The sequence below is a fragment of the Oryzias latipes genome, chromosome 16 (assembly GCF_053564925.1).
Source record: "Oryzias latipes strain Hd-rR chromosome 16, Olatipes_Hd-rR_3.1".
In the NCBI taxonomy this organism is placed as follows: domain Eukaryota; kingdom Metazoa; phylum Chordata; class Actinopteri; order Beloniformes; family Adrianichthyidae; genus Oryzias; species Oryzias latipes.
In genome coordinates this window covers 29,810,585-29,834,884 of record NC_136252.1, presented here as the reverse complement: position 1 = coordinate 29,834,884, position 24,300 = coordinate 29,810,585, and the positions used below count along the sequence as shown (strand labels likewise).

The following is a 24,300-nucleotide window of genomic DNA, read 5'->3' as shown; positions in this document are numbered from 1 at the left end:
TAATGTTATTTTAAAGTAATTCTTTTGAAATTTTCCTTCCCTCAAATATGTAAAGCATTACATAAATTATTTCACTTTTGTGTTCCTTTTTTTTTAATTACGTGTGGGAGAAAATCATAAAATCTGAACTGATAAATGTACCACAGAACAACAGATGAAGGGTGATATGGCTTAATATATGGTGGATTTGCTATGGCGACCCCAGAAGGGAGTGGCAGAAAGACAAAGAAAAAAGAATTATTTGATTTAACGATGGCTATATTTGTAGGAAAAACCTTCAGCCTTAGCTTTATGCTATATTGAAGAATGTGTATTGAGCTTATGGAGTTCACACTGGACTGTCGATAGCTGAGACTAGCACATGTCCGCCACCTACAGTTAAAAGAGATTTGGTCTGAAATGTTGAAGCGGTGCAAATCTCTGGAATCTTGCTCCAGGCTTTTTCTTTCCCAGCTCTAATCCAATATATGAAAAACTTGATGTCATATTTCCGTCCGGACTCTAGCTACAATTATTAATTTCTCCTTCATGATCAGTTTTCAAATGGTTGGCGCTGTTTGAAGGGGAAGTAATCTATACGTTTTCTACCAAATCTCAAGTCCGTGATTGGTCAAAGTTCAACCTAGTTAACTTTCAACACAGATTAAATAAACGTGTCTTTGTATGTAGCGCCCGAAAGTGGTGGTAGAAACTTGCATAGCAATGCGTGAACATGTGACTTTTGAAGGAGGAAGCCCAAAACACGCATACACATGCATTTACAAAGACTTATTTTTGGGAGAGGGACATTGCCAAAGGCAGTGTGAAAATAGCTTTATCGTCCCTTAAAAAAAATGGATATTTCATTTGGGGAGGGGGGTAAATCAAATAAAATACCTGTGGCCTCAGGAAGACAAAAACAAATACTGCCTAAAAAAGAAGAAAGATTACCGGTATTACGCTTCTTAAAGTACACAAAGGACAGACAGATACTGGCTTTATTAAAAAATTAGACACTTTTTGTGACAAAAATATAGATCTTTGGATCTGTGAAAAGTCAGTAACAATTTTCGCCTTTTACTCAAACTGTTGTTAATGCCTGAGATGCTGATTTATGATATGTTCACCTGGACGCTGTACTGTGTGCATCAAGAAACACACTGCACCATTGCTGAATGTCAAAGTCATGGCGGGAAGGCCCACAGATTCACCTCCAAGCACTAATGCAGACTCTAGATGACACGTGCTAAAAAGGTTGCAAAAACTCCCTCCAGCCCAACAATTGGCTCCTCCCATTGTAACCTTTATTTGATTACTGGAGCATGAGGGAAAGTAGTTTGTAAGTGAGAGAACATTTTCATGACTAGATGTAATGAGGTCTAAGCATAAAAAGAGATTTTGTTTAAAAACTCTCCTGACTTTGGGATATCTCACCTCCTAAAGTAAGTTTCACGTTTGATTCAGTAACAAGTGTGAAGCACCTGCATAGCCTCCTTATGTATGTTATCTCAGGGTTGCATAACAGGCAAGTTCAGTCATGTACATTTATCTCTTATAATCTGGTGCCAAATATCTCCGGCCTCCCTTTCATAGCAGGCGACGTCCCCGTACCTCAGATTGGGAGATCAGTTATCAGGCTTTGGAGCCAGCCAGCTGCACTGATGGAGCGACAAAGACGCACATCTTCAGATGAAATAAGTCTGAGGAATCTGCGCGTGAAACTCTGAGGCTATCAGGTGTCTGTGGCTGATCAGGTGACAGATTGGAGCTTTTTTTTTCAAAAACAAGGAACGCAAGACTTTGATTTTTTTCTCCAACCTTCACAGAGAGCTGTGTCTCTACAGCAATAGTCCTAGCCAGTAAAATGTTTTTTTAAGAAAAAACAGAACAAAAATACATGTACAGTAAAAATGAACTAAGCAACATTATGGCCATTGTTAAGATTTATCTTATCGAAGGTTTATCCAATTTTAAGTCATATCTTTATTGTAATACCAACAAATATTACACACATCAGACCTTTCTGCAGAACATTTTGATGTCTGTAGATTCTGGATTGGGTCTGGCCTAGATGTCAATAGGAGCCAGTTAAATATATTTTGACAAATTCTGACTATTCTTAATGTATGTGTTGCTTAATGCCACCTTGGATATGCTTATTGAAAAACTCTGTCATTGATGAATAGAGTGTGGCGTAAGGGCACTGTACAATCGCATCACCCGTACATCATAGGTTTGTGCAACTTACACTTACCTGACAAATAATTGAGAACACACTTACCAATGGCATGTTCCAGTTTCATGATGTGTCTTGAGGTGGTCGTACAAGCTTCAAGGGAACTGCAAGACACACCTGTGCTTCCTTAAGCTGCAGTTGCTCCTGTCTACGACTCTCCAGGGCCCTGGACGACCCAAAAACCTACACCACCCCTATGGATTGACCATTGACTCTATAAAGCAACGCTCACAATCAGCGTGATTTGGGCATCGATTTTGCATCGGCTGCCCTTCTTTCAAGGTCCAGCGAATTCGTTGCCTGACACCATTCCAAAAATGTGTTCATAAGCTTGACCCTCCCGACATGTGTGGGAGGAGCTACTGCCAAACATTTTTAGCCTGATTGCTAAACAAAGTGGCGTCTTTCTGTATGTATCTCATTTGCAATGCATGGAAGACACGGATGATTTTTAGAGATCAGGTTTATTTTTTGTTCTACAAAAGCATTGGTAAACATGTCTCCATGTCTGCATTAATGCGATCATTCAGAGATTCAAAAATGAATGGATGGAAGTCCAGGACAAGACCGGTTGAATTGGTCGTCCATGTTCGATTGTACTCCATTCGCTGATTGAGCCACTGAACAAGTCACATGCCCAAAGCTCAGTCCTTTATTGGTTAATTTGATGCAGCCATTACCATTGACTTAATATTAAAACCGGACGCCCCTGACATGTGAATTGCGTTCGGTGTGAACATGGCTTAGAAGATATGGAATAAGTAATTCCATCCCCCTTGCATTGTAAATAGGAAGTAGGAAGTCAAAATTCCATAGATTTCTATTGAGAAATAAACGGCAATTACTCAGTTGTTGTATTTGGCCGAATAACCTTTTTGCTTTGTTTTTCTTGCTAATTCTAATTTTTATGATATATATGTCTTTATCACAAGTAATCAAGTGTTTAACTGGTAAATCAGATGCCTCAATAAAAGTATGTGGTGCCTGGTGGGCCCCACATCCAACGTTTGAGATGTTTGATTGACAGATTCTCTCGAGCCTGCTTTCAGTGGAAGGGGTGTGGACTTATAACAAGCTCACTCCTGATTAGCGAAAAACATTGACCCAGACCCCTCGGACCAGTCAATGCCTACTAACCTCATCTGGCTCCAAATGGCAGCGTCTGTATCGCGGTAAAATAGTGAATAAATTGGCTTCATTTCACTGGAGCCTAAAGTAAAGCTATTTCTATGAGTGATGTCATACTCAGTCCAGATCTCTAATACAGACAATGGGGTCAACCTCCCATGTGTGACTAAGGCTTAAAGGGTTTCCAGAACATTTTCAAACCTGTCTGCACCACAGAGACTTTGAGGGGCTTCTGCAGAAGACATAAGGCACAACAATGCATATGTCAAATGTGCTTTAGGAACATAACCTTTATCTCAAAATCATAACGACAAGTATGCTTTGTGTTTCAACAAGCACGTGACTTTGAGAAAGTCAGGTGTGTGTCACAGGTTTTCTCAGCTGACTAAAGGAATGACAGCAATTTTTGTTCCCCTGCGATGAAGATCATGTTTTGAGTTTTTGTCGTGTTTGTGTGGCATTTTTCTTATTAAAGAGGAAAAATGTAAAAAAAAAATCATTTAATTTTTGTATTTCTGAGTAAATCTCCTTTTTAAATCGCTGTCAATCCAACTGTCCCAAAGATGCTCGGTTTGAATTAAGGAGCTTTTGTGATGTCACAACAGCCATGCGCATTGCACAAGCTCCCTGATTTGCCCTGTCCAGTGTGCACAAGCTCAGGTGTGAGAGAAGAGAAGATGGATGATGGACATTGCTGCATTCCCTGCGCGTATTTTAAGTCCGTCCAAGGCTGGATTTGATTATTGGCCACACATATTTAAAATTAAACTTAAAGTTAAAGTCCCATTTGTGTTCTCTGCATCTGTGTTTCCTCTCTGACCGAGTTTGAAGGTATGCTGTCCCGCATTAACCCGAGAGGGCGAAAATAAAGACAAGAATAAAATCAGGGATTTATCTTTAATTTTTTATTATTGCCTCGATGAAACTAAGAAAAATATCATAAAGTTCAAGAGACCCAAGCAAAATGGCTGCTTATCCCGCAGTGGGTCTCTGTCTGGCAGCCAACTCGCTTCCCGGGAGCCGGCATATTGATTTGGATTGCTCCATCTCCATCGGCCCTGCAACAGACTGTTCAGGGTGTACCCGCCTTTGACCAACAATAGCCCGGACAGGTACTGTTAGGGGATTGGGTTCACATGGGTACCAAATTGGGGCCCGCCACTGAAATTGTGCTTTTTACAGCACTGAAATCAACACTTATGAATAATTACTGTGGTAAACACAAACTCCATTCCAAATGTTGTTGAATGACTTTGTCTAACAATAAATTAGACAAGACAATAGAATGTAAAAACATGACCTGAATAATTTTGTCAAATGATGAATTTTATGTTTTAAGTTCATATTTAGAATTACAGCATAATCCTGTATTTCAGTTCTTTTCTTTGTACACAGCCATATATTAGTTTTCTCTATTTCTACTAAATAAAAAGAAATGGGGACAACGGAGACTTTCTAATAGTCCTGGTAGAAGTAGGGTTAAAGAAGACCATTTGTGGAAACATGAGTTGAACTTGCATAACTGGGAAAATAAAAATCCCTTCATGATGCAATATTAAATATTGTGGCTGTAAATGAGAGCTGAGTGGATGAACAGTTTTCTCAGACACAGACGTACCAATGGCGTAAAAGGTGCAGAATCAGTATGATTATAAAACAGTGAGCAGCAGTGATCTGAATCTTTTTTTTTTCTTGGCCAATCTCTTTGCTGTTGTTTAACCTTCAGCTTTACCCACCAAACGAAAGGAATGAACATCAAGACTAGACATGTCTGCACATACATTAGATTCCTGCAGAGAGACATGTTTTAGGTTTAGTTTTAAAAAAGCAGTTCAGAAATTGAAATGAAAATAATTGTTTTATTTCACAAATCCCACTTTTATGCTACTTTAGCTGAAAGCTTTCACGTCAAAGCGGTGAACGCTAAAGGAAATTCACTTCAGTTGGTGGACTATATGAAGTCTTCATAGGTGTTGACACTACTGTTGAACTTCTCATGAAATGTCCAATGGCAATTTCTGTCGCTCTATATGCGGCCGTGATGCAGAGGTAGAGCGGTTGATAGCTGATTAGAAGTTTGCAGCTTTAGTTCCTGTCCTGCCCGTTCATGTGTCGAAGTGTCCTTGGGCAACACTGAACCCCACATTGCTCCTGGTGGTTATAGGCTGTGTTTGGCAGGAGAGCCGCCATCAGTGTGTGAATGTGCGTGGGTGAATGGGACTGTGACTGTAAAGCCCTTTGGGCCTTCTAAAGCTACATACACACCGGGCATGTGATGTGCATTCAAGGATGCGCTAAACTGGCATTCTTGAAAGCGCTTTTAGCATTTAGTGTTCACACTGGACTGTCGCTACCTGATATTAGCTTATGTTCTCACACAGATGGAAGAGGCTTGGTGCGAAATGTTCAAGCAGTAAAAATCTGGCAAATCTTACTGCAGGCTTATTTTTTTCAACGCTGTATTACAATTCCACCTGGGCACAAACTGTAATGATTAATTTCTCCTTCGTGATCACTTTTTAAATGGGTGGGACTTCTGTGTATTAAAAAGGACCTGATTGGTCAACCAAGTACCTGATTGGTCAAAGTTTACCTGGTTTAATTTTAGGCACGCATTCAGTGGCCATGTGTTTTATACATGGAGTCTGAAAATGGACCTGGAAACTTGCATAGCGACGTATGAGAGTGAGAGTTTTGAATGCCGAAGCCTGAAATGCGTTACACATACACATGCGTGTACGTAGGCTTTTCTTTGGAAGTGGTCTCTTGACTTTGCGTTTCCAAACATGCGAACATAGCTTGAGCCTGAAGCTACTATGAAAGTATACACCATTTACCATTTACAGCCGTGGTAGGAGATCCAATGTCTTGTATCCAATTGCATCAGCTTTAAATGAGGCCCCCTTTTAAGATATTGTTGTTGGTTGGTACTCTTATAAATTTTATTTTATTTTTTTGTGTTCTTTATAGTGAGGATGCTTTGCTATGATTTACCTGAACACACCCCATTTGATCCAAACTTACCAGAAGACTCAAAGGCTTCTGTGTGGAAATGAAAATGGCTTTACTCCAGTTAGAAATAGAAATAAAAACATTGACCACCACGCCATGAACCTGCTATACAATAAGCACTGGTGACAAGGTAAGGTGTACTGGTGTTTTTTTATGTTTTTTTCATCATCAAAAATAAGAATCAAAAACGAAAAGAGTCAGAACACTAGGTAGTTAAGAAGCAGGAAGCCAGACAAACAGGATGCTTAAGAATACAGTACAGCAAGTGGCCTTCTTCCCTCTCTTTGACACCTATTGTCCTTAGTTTCGATAACCTAAATTCCTAACAATCACAACATTCTTTTTGCCACTTTCAGCTCTGCAGAAATGTCCTTTTCTGCTGATGGGAGACAAAGATACAGGTGCTAGTGGCATCGTCTGCAAAACTCTCTAGCAGATTGTACCAAAAAAGAACAGTTTATGTTATCTGGAACAAAACTCTGTATATTTTCAGAAGGTTTAACACATAAAAAATTATTTTTATAAATTTCAGGGATTTTTTAAATTTCCGTTGTCTTTGTTGAATGTCGATTGCGCCATTATATCTTTTTTTCACGCAAGAACTAATCAGCAGGTTGTCCAAACAATATTATCCTATTGACTACACTGTGTGCCTACCCCCACTTGGCCATTATCCATTTGTTTACATGCTGTCCCGCTGGTTTCCACTCCTTCACAACCAATGTTTTGGATATAGTTAAGTGGATGCATCAGAATTTAGCACAGCAGAGAGCTCATGGTTTGCCGTTGTAGGTTTCCCATTCTTAGATGAATCTAGGCTTTTTTTTTCCAACATGTTACTAATTTAATGTTGTAATAAAGAAAATATTAATACATATTATTAACATAAAATACAGTAAATGTTTTAATATCGGAAAATTGATTATCTTTAGATGAACAGTAATAAAAATAGTATTTACCTGTGTCTGTGGTGGACCTGAAACAGAACATTAATGGGGGACCTTTCTGTGTGGGGTTTGCATGTTCTCCCCATGCATGAGTGTTTTTTTCGGGGGACTCCAACTTCCTCCCACCGTCCAAAAACATGCTTTATAGGTTAATGTGTTACTCTAAATTTTCCCTAGGTGTGAATGTGAGTGTGCATGGGTGTATGATTGTGGCTCTACAACAGACTGGCGACCTGTCAAGGATGTCCCCTGACTTCCCCCACAAGTGGCTGGGATAGGCTCCGGCAGCCCCGTGACCCCGGGGCTGCCGCGACAAAACGGGTTTAGAAGATGAATGAATGAGTGTTTACCTGTAAAGAAATTAATAAATATTGACTCAATGAAATAAGACACACTTTAACCTAAATAAATTTGGCAAAAATGACAGATTATCTTGCATTTAGCATCAATGCAGTGCTAGAAAAAAACAACAAATATGTAAATGTTATCTGTTAAATTTGGATTTGGACGATTTTGGGGTATTTGGGGATTTTGTACCTTTTAACCATACTAATACTTGAGTATGAAAAGGTTAGAGCTTTGCTTAACTTTTGACAGAACCTTAAATTAAAAACAAAAACAATTCTGTAAGTATGCAGACAGTCCCAACAGTTCACCTGTAGTAAAGTCTAGTGTATAGAACATATTTGTGTAACAGAGATGGCTTTATTGTCTTTAAGGTTTGGTTCCAGTCGCAGGTGAGGCGTAGCACCTCAGTCTGTCCTGGAAGAGGCGGGTCTAACAGTGCAGCAACACCTTATTAGGTCTTGTAGGTGTGACTGTGCAGAAGAAAAACACTTTTGGTGGCCTCTCAGACACACACAGCCTCTGTGCGCTGAGGACACACGACAGTGTCTGCTGGAGAGAGTGTGTCCAACTTTCTGTGTGGATTTTTCCTTTCACACAGAAGAAGCTTCATCAAGCCTCCCCTCCTCATCCCACTCTGAAGACAACATGACAGACCCATCGACCAACATGCGGCTGAAGCTGCCGATCACCTGCTTCATCCTCCAGATCATCCTCATCATCCTCTTTGGCGTGCTGGTGCAGTACGATGAAGACACAGATGCAAAGAAGCATCATCATGGCAATCATTCTGAATCCAAGTCTGACATCGAGAATGATTTCTACTACAGATATCCAAGTGAGTGTGTTGTAAATGTGCATTATTTTGGAAGGTCACATGTCAATTTTTTCTCCTATTTACATCATTCAGATGATCCAAGCATCCTAGTATCCAGAATAATTCTTTTTATGCAAAAACATAATATTTTTACGTGAAAAAAATCACATTTTTAAAAATAGTTTTTGAATTTTAATAGTCCAGAAAAAACTGAAGTAAGTCCTCCTCATCATCCCGGTCAAAGCAAACTTTGCCCTCAGATCAATAGTACAGATACTAGTTTTAACTTACAAGATCAACAATGTAGAAAAAAACGAAAAGCAAGAACAGGACTTTTCCCGTTACTTTTATTTACATAACTGTTCCGCTTTTTTTTCCTTTTTGCCCACTTTAACCCGGATTTTTCTCTCCCACAACCTTTCTCTGTGACAAAATTGTAACTGTGAAGGATGTTCACGAGCAGCTCATTTCTTTGAACAAGCTTGGATGCACAGTTGTCTGTTATAAAAATGCATTCAGGGAGCAACAAGCTGATGAGTGGAAACACAACAGCACTTTATTCTTTAATGAGAGCATTCCATTTTTCTCTTTGTGCTGAGCTCTTCAGTCTTCCAGCCTGCTGCCGTCCCGTGGAGACAGATACACTGGTCCCTCTCATCATTTACTTCCTGATTTATTTAAACTGTCAGAGTAGAAAAAACATGTTTTTCTAGGATCAAAGCTGTCATTAAAAAACTGTATATTCATAAACACAGACAGGAAGTGAGAATGTGAGAAAATGCTTTGGTTTCAGATACATTTGTTTGTTTTTCTTTAAGCTTTTCAAAGACAGTTTTAAGGTGTCTCAGTCACATAGTGCAAAATCAATTTCTGAAATTCTCACTTGAAGTCAAAGCTCCACCTTAAAGTTCTGAGTGTTCTGAGTTGGGGAGTGTCTCTCAGGTGAGTGGGAAGTCTCCTTAGAATTAAGAAAGATTGTTCTCTTTACATAACAGTGGAGAAAGCTTTATCGCACAACCCTCTACCTAAAACAGGTTTCACGGTATCATCCTTTTGCTCTTCCACTGAAATGTTTATTTTTATGTTTCTAATGAGGTGTTCAAATGATCCAGTGAGTCTTTCTAAGAACACATTGTTGCAGAGGTTCTGCTCTCTTACCTTGAAAAAAGGTTTAGTTTAATTACTGGTAGTTCAATTATAATTTAATTAATTATAATTTATTCATTCATTCATCTTCTATTCCGTTTTATCCCTTCCGGGGTCATGGGGCTGCTGGAGCCTATCCTGGCAACTAGCGGGCGAAGGCAGGGGAAACCCTGGACAGGTCGCCAGTCTGTCACAGGGTCACAAACACACACCCATGCTCTCTCAAATTCACACCTATGGGCAATTTAGAGTAACTAAGCATGTTTTGGATTAATAATAATAATTCAGTTTAATTAAAAAGGTTTAATTATCAATTCCGTTTCATTTCTGTGGTATCTTTCTTACGTGAGAGATATTTAAAGAGCTTTAAAAGAGAAAAAAAAACAACGCAAAACTGTAAATGATAAACAATAGAAAGAAAATATGAATAAAATTAAAGATTGTTACAAAAAATTGACAGCTGGTTGATTCCACAGTCAAAAAACCTGAAAGAATGTATTTTTAAAGCTATCAGAGCTACATTACCTATATTAAAGCTATACTAAACCTGAAGAAGTAATAAAGCCTAAAAAAACTAACCAAGAAATAAAAATGAAATAAAAGAACTAATGGGATGTTTGTTTGGGTTCATCATAGAAACTTGTAGTTTATTTTGAGACCTTTGTGTTGTTCTATCCAGGGAAGAATGAGATTTAGATATGATTCTAGTTTTTTTTTTAATCTTCCAACGCAAAAGAAAGTGAAAGTAGTTAAACAAACATAATAAAAGCAAAGGAATACATTGTTAAAAAAATTAATGTAGAAGAATTGCCTCAATAATTCCCTCCCTGAACTTATCACATTTATGCATATATTTTTTACATAAATAAAATATAATAATTATTCACATTAACACAAATCACATAACTTTTAAAAAAACATCAAGGCACCAAAATAGTCTAATTCAATGGGGTTTAACACATAAAGGATGAATTAAACAAGGAAGTTTAACATTATAGCTTTAGGACAATTACAGCTGTATCACAATTTACTGTTAAATGTCTAATTTGATCATTTCTTCCACTAAACTGAACATCCATGCCAGTCCAAAAATTGTTTTGTTTTTTGCTCTCGTACATTTTCAGCTCAGTACATTAGTACTAGCAAACCATGTTGTTGACTTCAAAAACAACTTTCTGGCATGTCAAACTAAGATTGATTTCCATGAGTCCATTTGAGTGGAGAAAGCTGATGTCGGCGTTCTCCTTGAAGTCCCGCGGTGATAAAGTCCAGTTTCTCACTGCTGCCAGCATCATTTTAAACTCTGTTCAGCCTAGTTTTTTTGTCTTTGATCAGCGTTCCCCCTCAGTATTGTGGCTTAATTAAATCAACTAGTTCTTTATGACGCCAAAAGACAAGCCAGGATGTTTTCCTATCTATACCTATCTATACAAGTCAAACATTGCAAATGCCTGTGATTTTTAAACAGATCTTAAAAGCAGTGTTTTGCTTTAAAAAATATGAAAGAGTGAGGGGTGGATTTTTTTTCAAGGTGTCAGTGTCTGAGCTGGCGCTCCATGGTCATGGGAGCTGAAAGAGGAGTTCACCTTCCCGTTTCAGGGATATTTACACAACTTGCATCACGGATCCTAAAGGCATGCCTGAGAAAAAGAAACATACTCCAGTCTGTCACGCTCCACGAGTAGAGTGCATGTTTCTTTTTATGTAAACTTATGCAGGTTGCAGAACAACGTATACCTTAACTGTTCCTTAAATGTGCCTTTCCCTGCTTATGTGAAGTGCTGCCCAAAAAAAAAAAACACCTGGGAATACGAGGAATGTTCCTAAAAATAGAGAAAAAAGAATTCAGAATACAGTAACACTTTAGTTCTCCTAATCACATCCCTTTGGTAGAAATCTGGGTCACTGGGAAAATGCATGCATCTAGGCCAAATTTTGGACAAAGAGATTGGCAAGCCCTCTGTGTAAGCATGCCCATTAACAGTCGCCATGACGACAACAGCAGCTGAGCTCAATATTGAGTTTGAAGCACATAAGAGAGAAATTAGAAGTGAGGATGGGAAAGTAATGCAGTTTTAGCCCCTAAATAGACTGCAAATGTGCTTAAGGTCCCTTGTGTTTAAGGGAAGCTGAGGGTAAACATGAAACGCCTACAAGAGTCAGAATTGAGTTACATAAACAGCTACTGAGTCACGTTTAAACTTGATCTCCCAGTTAAAGTTTGCACAATGCCTCCCAGTGACTTTGCTCTTGACTGCATGAAGGTGCATGTGTTGATGGAAGCAGCAAAGGGCAAGTTTGGAGGTTGATATTGTGTGACTGTGACTGCACACAGGTATCTGTCACCGCAGTCAGGCCAGTAAAAGGGCAATGTTTGTTTCAGTGTTTCTGCCCTCATGCAGCAACTACATGCTATGACTCGCAGACACTGCCTTTCAGCCCACAGGACCTCCATTGATCGCTCCGTTAAGAATTTGCCAAAGAACATCCAAGTGCACACACCTGAATTTGCCATTTTTTTGCATTTAACCATAATAATAATAATAATAATGATAATAAACTTTATTTGTATAGCACCTTTATAGAGAAAAATCACAAAGTGCTTCACTGTAAAACACGGTTAAACAAAATAAAACACAATAAAACACAGTAAAACACAGAGTACAGAGAAAATTAAGAGAATGCTATATTAAAAAGATGGGTTTTTAGCTGCTTTTTAAAAGTAAACACTGAGTCAGCAGATCTGAGGCTAAGAGGAAGGGAGTTCCAGAGGGATGGGGCCACACATAATGTTTTAAAAGTTCTAATGATGTTTGTTCTTCATTCTTCAGGCTTCCAGGATGTCCATGTGATGATCTTTGTCGGTTTCGGCTTTCTCATGACCTTCCTGCAGCGCTACGGCTTCAGCAGTGTGGGTTTTAACTTCCTGATAGCAGCCTTTTCCCTGCAGTGGGCCACGCTGATGCAGGGCTTCTTCCATGGACTACATGAGGGCAAAATCCACATCGGGGTGGAGAGGTAAACATGCAAATCCAAAAGATTCAGGGCCACCTTCTTCCCAGAGTTTACTGAAAGACTCAGTTCTCTTTCCATAAATTTTATTAATTCTGGCCATGGACTAGAAATACTTAAATTATTAAAATAATTCTGACTACCTCTGATAATTCTAAACGTTAACTTTTTCTTTTCTAATATAAGACTTGGCACATGTTACAGTAATAGAGCACACCGTACAGTCAAATAACATATATAAAACCGTACTTTCACATGTTTTTTGCACTCTGACCCACAAGAACTTGTGTTTTTCTTCCTATCTTAGTATGATCAACGCTGACTTCTGCACCGGTTCTGTGCTGATTTCATTCGGAGCCGTTTTGGGTAAAACCAGCCCCGTCCAGCTGCTGTTTATGGCCGTGTTTGAGGTCACGCTGTTTGCCGTAAATGAGTTCATCTTGCTGACCCTTCTGGGAGTGAGTTACTTTAAGATGAATGTTTTTAAAATATTTGAAGAAGAGACTCTTGTTTTTTGTATTTTACTCCAACCTTCTTTTTTTTTATCTTGAACCAAAAGCTGTGGACTCATTCTGTTTCAGACCAGAGACGCTGGAGGCTCCATGACCATTCACACCTTTGGAGCTTACTTTGGTTTGATGGTGACACGAATCTTGTACCGACCCAACCTAGACAAGAGCAAACACAAGAACTGCTCGGTGTATCACTCAGACCTGTTTGCCATGATTGGTAATCCTGAGATTGAACATGAATTACAGTTTCACAACTCTCCTTGGGATTTTCTTGGTGGATTTTCTCATGCATTTGTCTTCCATATAGGAACTCTTTACCTGTGGATGTTCTGGCCCAGCTTCAACTCTGCCGTCACAGAACATGGAGACCCTCAGCACCGCACGGCCATGAACACCTACTACTCTCTGGCAGCCTGCACTCTGTCCACGTACGCCATGTCTTCCCTCACAGCACACGACGGCAAGCTGGACATGGTGAGGTTAATGAATAATAAATGCTGTAGTTTACAAATCCATAAAAAGATAACACAAATAAACTCAGTAACATTTTGCATGATGAAACTGAAGCTAAGGTGAAGAAATGAAAAGCTCTAGAAAAGTGCATTAAAAAAATTAAATACTTTATCCCAGCAGTCAGCAGACTATTTATTTTATCAAGATTTAAACACAGTAATTCATCATATAAAACAAGATTTTTCCATTGTCTAATATGAGACGCACCCCAAAAAGAACAGACAATGTGACGGAGTCACCTGAACAGGTGCCATCCAGCCGATCTGTCAAGAAAGGAATTTCACAAATGCGAGGCTGGTAAATCATCACGGGATCAACCAGCTAAGTTCTTCCACTGATAGCTGTCAAACGTGAGCAGGATTAAGATTCTGCGCAGAAGCTTGTCCATGAGTTTTGACAAGCCGCTCAGCTTTTTGAAAGTGAAGACAAGTTAATCTCCTGATAAGAATCATTTTTAAGGCTTATATGTTCAGGGTACTTGCCTCCACATGGATTAACAGCAAATGCTATTGGAACTTAAAATCTGAATTTTCAGCAAAAAGGAAAAAAAAAAAACTATTCGCACAGCTGCACATGTATTCTTTTTTATTAATAACATACCCATTTGAATAAATTTAGAAATACTTTTTCACAATGGTGGAACAATACACTTGATAGTCAATTAAAAGCTCTTATTCTATCTATGTTTATTATTTTATCTGTGTTTAATTTTGCACGTTTTTGTGTCAAAAACAATAATTTAGGCAGCTGGTGACAAGACCGTATGGGTCATTAGCAGGAATTTCTTCTTATTATTTATTGTATGTTACAATTAATAATAATATGAATAATAACAATAAAAAATATACAATTAAAATAAATATTAGGTGAGTGTTTGTTGGCAGTCACCTAAATAAAAGGTGGAGATGTTGAATTAAACATATTACTAAATTGCAGTTGAATTGTTTTCATCGCAGGTCCACATCCAGAACGCGGCTCTGGCCGGTGGAGTAGCTGCAGGAACAGCCGGTGAAATGATGCTGACGCCTTTCGGCTCCATGATTGTTGGATTCTTGGCTGGGATCATCTCTGTTCTGGGCTTCAAGTACCTCACAGTGAGGAAAAACGCAGCATCTTGTGTTAAACCCGTTAGGAGCTGAGCTGAAGCACATTGTTTTATTTTTTTACGAAGACCCGTGGATGGGTATTATTTTAAATTAAATTTAAAAGTAATACTTTTATTTCAGCCCTTGTATTTGTAACTCTTATTTGAGGGGGGGAAAACAGTCAAGTCATTGCAGGGTCAGCATTTCTCTCTTCTGTTCTTCATCATCAGCCCATTTTGGAGAACAAACTGAAGATCCAAGACACCTGTGGTATCCACAACCTGCACGGCATGCCTGGTGTTCTTGGTGCCATTGTGGGAGCCGTCACTGCTTCTCTAGCAAGCAAGGAGGTTTATGGAGAGGGGTAAATCCTCCACCTTTGTTTCATTACATTCCAGCAGATTATCAAAGGTTTTACTGAGTTTATTTCAAACCTCCTTGAAGAAATGGTAACAAGTTCTTGGATGGTTTTTTTAAATGTCTTTCTTAGTCTTTTTTTTAAAGATTTGACAAAAAAAAAAAAAAAAGTTTTTATACATCCAGCATGTTTTTTAGTGGAAAAAAAGCAATGCTGCATGCTAGTTCTGAAATCATTTTTTGTTTCAACATGTATACAAATTTGAAATTGATCATCTTACAGTTTGGAAAAGGTGTTTCCTGATGTAGCCAGCGGTAAACGAACGGCATCTGACCAGGGAGGAGTTCAGGCGATTTCTCTCGCTGTGACTCTGGGCATGGCTCTGTTTGGAGGACTCATTGTCGGTAGGTGGTAATTCTCCTTAACAGAATTTAATAAGCGGAATTAGAACTTGTAAGCAACATGAACACTAAATTAACACAAAAACTATGAGCAGATATAGCTGTAAATGTATACTAAACAAGCACTAAACAAATGAGGATGTTGCTTTTTTATAATAAATAGCACAGATGTAGCAGGAAGCATCAGACCAATTCTGTGTCAAACCAATTATTGATCAATAATGAAACAGAATTAGCAAAAATCGTTGTTGTATTAATACATTTAAGTTTATTTGCTGTCAAAACTAGCTTTATCTCTGCTCCATTTTAATTGGTTTTTGTTCAATTAAAAAACTTATTTTTCTTTAAATATTAAAAGGTCTAATAGTCTATACCATCCCTGTAATGTCCCAAATTCCTCTTTCCCATGCTCAGGTTTTATTCTAAAGCTGCCCATCTTTGGTGCTCCTCGGGACACCACCTGCTTTGAGGACAGCCTCTACTGGGAGGTGAGAAAACCACAAACACACACACACTTCAGTTGTGCAGAGACAAAAATCTGCACCTCTTTTTGCATCACATTGTTATTTCATAAACAATTTCTTTGGAAAAAAAATATTTCAGATGGACAGTTTTAATCACTGCAATATTTTTGAACATTCATGCAGGTGTTCAGTTGAGAAGAAATGATTGTGGTAAAAACAATAAAATAATGATCCACAAGCATCAACAAATGATAAGATGTTAAAAATAGGTTTTTAAAAAGATGTAAACTAGGCTGCAATGCAGGAAAAAGTCAGAAATTGCAGTTATCTGTTAGTAATGTAGAGCTGCTTTCTAACCACCAAGAGGCGCCAGCTCACCATCCAAAATAAGGAGGAATCTTGACTGAGGCTCAGACAGAAGTGCAATAAATCAGCAAATGATCATAATACTTTGTGAATGAGTATTTAAAAGCACGTATTAAACTCCCATCTAAGTTATTTTCTCTTTGTTTGTCTGAATTACAAACATTTTACGTTGGCTGAAATGAAGAAACTTAATAAAATATAACAGCAGTATAATGACCTTCAGTCAAGAGGTGCAAAATTAAAATGCTTTGGTGCTTTCATTTTGTTGCATTTTTATTTATTTTTAACAGTCACTATCTGTTTGGTCTCCAACAGCAAATGCAGATGGAAACCTTTTTTTCTTTTTTTTGGTGTCATTTTGTGTCTTTTGCTTTTTTCTGGAGTTGTCATATCAGAAGTCTATAAGCATGTTCGTATTTTCAGCTTATCTGTTATTTGTCTTAGGTGCCCGGAGAAGAAGAGTCTCATGAGGATCAGTTGACCACTGTGAAGACAGAGGAGTCCGACAAGCTCAACAGTTAAACATGCGCACAGGGAAGCCAGAATATTATAGACGCTTACACAGTCTGAGGTCACAAGCACCATTTTGTATTGTGTCAGCTGCCAAACTTTGTTTTTACATGTAAAAAGTTTTTTTCTACTCTTTAGACAAGAAGAAATAAATGAACAAAAACCACCTTTTACAGGGTAGTGTCAACTCTAACCACCAGAGGTCAGTATGGAGCTGTGCTGGTCTGTGTTGCATGTGAATCTGCAGAGAAGTGAATTGCTGAACTTGCTTTGGAATGGAGCCATAAACACTGGCGTGTCATAGAATTTGACTTTTCCTGTAGCTTCAGACCAAAGAAATGTCAAACCAGACTACCACTTTCAATAAAATGACTAAAGGAGATTTATAAAAGGTTGCATTTTTCAATGTCTTATTTTTATTTCATCTTATTTTATTATATTAAGAGTGCTCAGAAACCGATTTCATACAGATAATGTGTGTGCTAAAAGGTAAAATTATGAATATCTACTTAGCCTAGATAACTACTGATTAGGAAATGTATTTTATTTTAGATACATTGATGTATATATTTGAATCTTTGAAGAATTTGAACTGACCTTAGAGGGATGATGTGGTCTACCTGAAAAAAATAAAATAAAATGGACATTTAAACCTTTTTTTGTTTGTATTTACAAAATAACATGTTGAATAGATATTTTCTTCAAGTTTTAACATTAAATAAGTATAAAGAAAATCACATTGATCCCCAGTATGAAATTTAAGAAATTAGACTTTTTATAATTGTATAGGACTGAAAAATGGAGCTCTATGGTCAAGTTTCTGCTCTGTGAGAAAGTTTAACCCTCAATATTTCTTCTATTTTGAGATTTTAATAACTGACAATCATAACACTGAGCTTATTGCACCAAAAGAGTTTTGATTTGTTTAATTTAAAGGAATTATAATTAAATATAGTAGAATTCATCCAAGATTAAAAGAAAGATTAAACAAATGTGTTTTATTTGCAAAGGTTTTACAGAAAATGTTAGTTTGAAAATAAAAAAGAGCTATACAAAAAAGTTATTGTGATCAAGTCATTGCCAAGAATACCAGCGCAGGGGTGAAAAGCTTGTTACAGGACGTAGAAAATCCTCAACTCCTTCTCTGCTCTTTCCGCTCATCATGACCCAAAGGTCAGTTTTTAAAACAAACCAAATGAATGGAGCAACACACCAGTTTAGTACAGCAGCTGCACTTTTCCCAGGTCAGAACTACTGTAATTCCATAACGGTTCTTCACGTGTTCCAGGAAGTTCCCGTTTGAGAAGTTAATGTTGACAACAGACCTTTCAAAGAGATTACTCTGCAATGCTAATCTTCATATTAAGTTAATCTAAACTCTTGATTCTTGATGGAAGCAAACAAACGGGTCTTAATTCTTTATCATGGGGTCAGGGTTAAGTGGAAGGAATACACGGAACATCAAAACAGGATTAGATGGAATAAGAAAATATTCTTGTTTTTTTTCCCCCTTTATGATTTATTTAGCTTCATGTATGTTGATTAATCCAGTATTTACCCCTTGTTTTAATCCTAAATTAATGAATATTGACTTCATATTCATCAGCATAAGAAACATAACAGTTAATGTTTTATTAATAATGTTTTCTTTTTTATGTATAAACCAATTTTAAAAGGAAGTTTTGAGTTTCTAATTTACTTCTCATTTATGATATATTACTTTACAGTTATAAAATAAAAACACATCTGTTACGGATTGGAGTTCAAGAACCCAGATGCAGAGAAACCACAAGTTATTTAATGTCAGCAACATAGAATCTCGCCACTAGAGAGGATAAAAGGAAGGCAGTAAATCAAAACTAAGGAGCTGTGTGTGCAGCATGAACCGATGTACGCACGCAAAACACTCCAACACTGAGAAATAAAACAGGGTGACTTAAATAGGCAGACAACTTAATCAGCTGTGAACTCCAGCAGGAAGCACAGGTGAGTGGGTGGAGCAGTGAGGAGAAGGAACAGCAGACCTGCACATGATCAGGAAGTGAAGACCAAGAACAAAACAAGCAGAACGTGTCAAGATCCTTGTACACATTGGATAGAGCTGCAACTATTCTATTCTATTCTATTCTGTTGCCTTCACCTGCATTTTAACCCCTTCATGCCTGACTTTATCCAATCATATTAAAAAATATTCTTCAATATTTTTTCCATTCAAGGTGATGCTGCATTTAGTGGATTCCTTGATTGAATTGAACGTGGCAAATATGCAACATAAAAGAGTTAATGATGAGTGTAGAAACTGTGAAAAAGGAGATATTTTGTAGGGAAAAAATCAAATGCTCTGAGCTTTGGGTTAGAGAAAACTCAAGTTGATCTTTCAAGACAACAGCAACATTAGAGATCTGTCCTTTAAAAGCAGAATAAGAAATAAAGCTTTTTTTGTCACTTTTTATTACAAGAAATCACTTTTGCTTCATCTTTGCTGGGATAAACAAAACTGCTTTTAGAGTATATAAACTTGACAAATACACTGAAACTTAAATCCTGTTGAGTCAAACATGAAATCCAAGTTGGATCGTTTGACGGTAATCCCCAGCCCCATTGAAAACTTCAATTTTCCGCATAATGTCATCACTTTTCAGATCATTTTGCTAATATTTAGTAAACCAACAAACCCCTCTGTGTTATTTCATAAAACAAGGATCTGTTTCCCTGCTAACATTACAAAATCATTATTGAAATATTCCTCAAATTAATACCACTTGCTCATTTTTAACCGAGGCAATCAGGCTATTTGCATACCTAGATGTCTTTCCTGCTGCTGTGCAGAATTAATCACCCCCCCCCCCCTCCCCTTATGAGGGCCCCTTACAGGCTGCATGTGCAGTGTCTGATCCCCCCCACCCAGTGTGGTGACGGTGCCACGGCGTGAAACGGAGCTGCAGCCTTTTCCCAGGAACCAAAAGACAGGTGGACAGCTGTTTACTGAATAGGCGTTCAAACTGAAGAGCTTAATTGAGCTTCATAGGGCTAATTAAAATGCAAAGAAAAACTAATCATGATTATGGTAATTATTTTAGAGTCCAGTGTGTTTTCAAGAGATGTTTTTGGTTGACATCATACCTGCATTGTTTTAAGAACAATTAAAGAAAATTGTGGTTAAAAAAAAAAGAGAGAAAGCTCGTAATTGGTTGTGGTGTGCCATCATATTAAAATTTGTTTTTCATTATTCAAAAAAATTAATTACAACTAAAAATGAGAGTTTTAACACATGAATTGTTGCTTTTAAACCCTTATTGTAGTCAGTGTATTGTAAAACAAAGAACCTTTTTTTGGTTTAATTAAATCAAGTTTTGAACAATGAATGAATCATAAAAATTAAGAAAATTATTTAATGAAATAGATGGCCTATGTGGATAATTAGCCTTTTTTCTCTAAATTGGCTCTAAAAATCAGCATTTTTAAGTCCCTCTTTTGTAAAGAAAGTCCTAAATGTGACAGTCGTAGCATCTTAACCCCATGACTGTACTCTGCTGTATGTGAGCCCGTCTCATGGGACTGCGGCTCATCGGCCCCTCAGGCTGTGCCGGGTCCCGTGCAGCTGGAGCCTCCTGCGGCTCAGCCTCCAGCTTGTATGCGATTGTTGTCCTGAATCCTGTTCTGAAGGTGAACATAATAGATTAATAGGCTCCCTTAGGATGTCTGGGTCTCCTGTGGGAGCACTCAGCCCGCTGACAGTCCAGTAAAGGCCATAATGGACCAGGGCTAATATGACTGTCAGTCTGATGGGACTTTTTGCATGCAAAAACATATCACTCCAGACAGTTATTATTTATGGAGACCTGAAAATCTTCAGATTTAAATGAAAATAAACAAAGAAAGAACAAGAAAAGTAGTTAAATTTTAAGTTCATATTTACTTGATTAATGCAAAAATCCTTTAGCAGCAGCACAGAAAGGCACTCTCAATGAAACACAAAGGTTATGTTGGCTCAGATTTACGTCACATTTGTGTGTGCGTTTGCAATGTTTTTAGCATATTATTCCTGAACTTCTGAAAGAAGAATCCATCTTTTCTGTAAGATGATGAGAGGTTGTGACTAATGCCAGCCAAGCAAAGGAGATGATAGAGCAGAAGTGTCTGTGGGGGGCGCCGGCTAAATCCAGGAAGTTGTTCAGTTGAAGAGGCTTTCAACTACTTGACTGATGGGAAATTGCCTTCGGTGCTCCAGGAGGACACGGGGGGCTTCAGCGGAATCACCCCACCGCCCCGTTAAAACGGCATGCTCCATGAATGTCAAATGAACAAAAGTAAAAGCAGTGTTCATTTCAGGCCACACAAATGTCCAACTCTGTCTCAGCCGGCATGCAGCGGTCAAATCCTGGGTGTGAAAGTGCAAATCGGAGTTCAACAGAAGCAAGTAAAGCAGCAACTGTGGAGTTTCATTAAGAAAAATGAGGAGATCCATAATACCATAAAGCCCTAAAGTAATCCAAGCTTCATAAACCACCTAAAATCTCAATACTCATTAAGTATTTTTTCTTGCAGGGCTGCAGTCCATTAAAGCATTTGTAAAAAATTGAACAAGATTTGTTTTTCTGCCCTTTTGGGTCTGTTTGTACAGTTTCCACAGTTCATTTTTGGGGTAAAGTAAAATAATGCTTATCTAATGCAGATGATCAAAGCACATGTGTACTTAAACTCTCGTTTAAAGGTTGGATCTAAAAGTCCTCAGAAAGGATAAATTATTTTTTCTGCCTCAATGGGAAACTTTCTTCCATCAGGCCTTGAGGTAATTATATCATTGGCGTGCCACTCTGTAACACAAACGCCCCTTTATGTGTCCTGAAAAGGCATTCCAGGCCTGTAATTTGCTTAGATAACTAAGGAACCCAAATTTAGGGCCCTCAGATAGAACAAAAAAACCTTTCTGCAATTAGGAAGATCTGAGGAATCATGTTCATCCACGGGGCTGAATGTCCATTGTGACAAACAGGGAAAGATCACATTTAGGACAGAATAGGGCAGCGCCTAATCCAGAGTTCCTGCGAGGTCCCCCGGCGGAGCACCCCGCACTCTAACAAGGAGTCCCACCGGACCCATTACAAGAGGAAAAACCAACAAAGGCAGTTATTACACACTCCTTATGAAAGACACCAGGGGTGAAGGGGGCCAAGCTGGACACCCCTTTTACAAAAGAGCCCTGACCGACCCCACCGCCACCATCTAACCCCCCCTACACACACACCCCTCCACCCCCGCTTCCATCCCACGAATGCCTCTGGGCTGCATGTCTTTCGGAGGAGGTCTGCAGAGGTTGGGAGAGGTCGGGGGCTTTGTGGCCTGTTAATTGAGGCACCCGATTGACGGAGCCTGTGGCTCATCAGGGCCTCACCGGGGGCCGAGTCTTTGCTTCCTAACGATGGAGGGTAGAGATTGAGGCGTGCCAGGATGGCTGACAGGCTACAGCGAGGGTGCAGCAGAGGAAGCAACGCGAACGTTTGCACGTTTGCATGAACGTCAGGTCCTGCTCAGGGGAATACGTTAGAGTTCAGCCTTCCTTATTAGTTTTCCTGCTCTGATCAAATCCCACTTGTTGAGGATGATTGTAAATGTCATTTTGTTGGTTAACTTGAATTTGGAAAAAATGTATTTAGTTTCTGATCATTGTGGAATAAATTGAAGATTTTCTTTATCATAACTTTAATTTGCATCATAAATTTCCCCCTTGAATACATTCAACAAAGTTAATATCTCAGTAAACATGAACAATTTTTTTTACCTTTGCATTCCTTTGTTACCTTTTGAAGTCCAGTCGCTACCACCCAACTTCAAGACAATGCCAAGTGAATGAATGAATGAGAACCTTCACCGACACTTTATTGCAGATTTAATAGTTTTAATTTGCTAAGGGATTATGTTTTGGGTGTGTTATGTAATTTAAGGTGTAAGGACCTTTTTTCTGTCTAAATTCTCCACATTTTTGGGTACCTTGGCATTGCAGTTTGAATCTTTTTAAGTTTTTTATTCCGATTTTGCATTTCTATAGTTTTCTGTGCTGTTTGATCATTTTATATTTTTGTATGTAGCTTAATTTCTTGTGTTTGTGGTTTGGTCTTTGTCTCAATTAGCCTATAATCTCCTGATCTTCAGTTATTTTTTGTCGCATTTCTTGTTTTTCTTCAGATTTGTTTTGCTCTGTGGTCTTAAATGTTTTTGCCTTTGCATATTTAATTTTAAGTAGTTTTTATTTTTGGCTTGTCTAGTAACATTGAAGGTTTTCAGCATTCTGCATTTTGCTTTTTTTGTCTTTTTCCAGCTAAACCAAAACTAACAAACAAGAACATCTATTGCACCTATTTCTTCTCTCAATAGGTTTTCTCTGCCTGACTTAAGTTTTAAATAAATTATTAATAGGTCCACATTTTAGAAGTTTTGAATTTTGATTGTCATTTGCTGGCAAAATAAGGGAAAATGTATGAAATAAAGCAATCGGTGCTTTACTTACTCATTAATTAATTATCAATTAACGTATGATTTGACTGTAAAATTTGTAATTAGCATTGTGCCCTGCAACCTTTTGTAAATTACAAGCTAACTGTTGCTTTATCTCAGTGTGTGTTGTGATTTTACTACATTTCAGACATACAATCCTTTAGTGCAACTTTTAGAATAACTTTAGTTAAATTCTCTTCAAGATGATGCTATATGCGATGCTATATTAGTAAAATGTCATAAAAACAATGTGAACTCAACTTTACATCCTGACTTTACTTTTCCTAAACAATCTGTGCAAGTTACACCACTGACTTTGACTGTACACTGTTATGTAAGATGATGAAACAGCAAAACACAGGAAAAAAGTTCAGATCTAATTAAAGATCAAAGTCAACTTAATTTTGTGCCAGAACAGTTTTGAGTCAATCCTCTGCTGCAACAAAATGACTAAACTTGAAAAAAAAAATGGAAAAAAGAGTAGAATATTTCCCTGAGATGAAAATGTGCTCAATAAATCAATTTCACTCTCATTCATGTTTATTTGTACAGCTGTCCAAATTAGAGGGTAAAACTAACACTTGACTAAACTGAGCTCGGAAACACAAAAGAGGAAAGAATAAAGAGACAGATCTAACAATAAAAAAGTAAGTAGGAAGGTAAAGACAGTGACTCTCATAAAATACCCAGGAATGAACACAGAGGACAAAACAAAAATAGAATAAAGAAATAAAGAAGAATAAAGAAATCGTCAAATATGTCAGAAACAACTTAGGTAAAGAAGCCAGAATTAAGCTAGTTCTCCTTCTAAACAGCGGATCAAATGTTTCTGTTAATGTATGAACAAACAGAAGTGGAGGAGAAACACAGATGTATTTGAGTCAATAAAGGTGATCTCTCTCAGAGAGTCTACATGACCTCAGAACCTTTCCTATAACTATCATTTAGTGTTAGAGCAAACCTTAAATGTGCTA

General features: G+C 38.0%; 1 protein-coding gene across 1 annotated transcript; it reads left to right on the top strand.

The window, feature by feature from the left end:
- Window positions 1-8,175: 8,175 nt before the first annotated feature.
- Window positions 8,176-17,469, top strand: rhbg (Rh family B glycoprotein). The gene is given in 10 exon segments (NM_001105091.1): window positions 8,176-8,485; window positions 12,442-12,628; window positions 12,930-13,080; window positions 13,204-13,351; window positions 13,442-13,608; window positions 14,604-14,741; window positions 14,963-15,096; window positions 15,373-15,494; window positions 15,906-15,979; window positions 16,766-17,469. Coding segments are annotated over 10 exon segments (1,389 nt in total). The 5' UTR covers window positions 8,176-8,295; the 3' UTR covers window positions 16,844-17,469.
- Window positions 17,470-24,300: the final 6,831 nt, after the last annotated feature.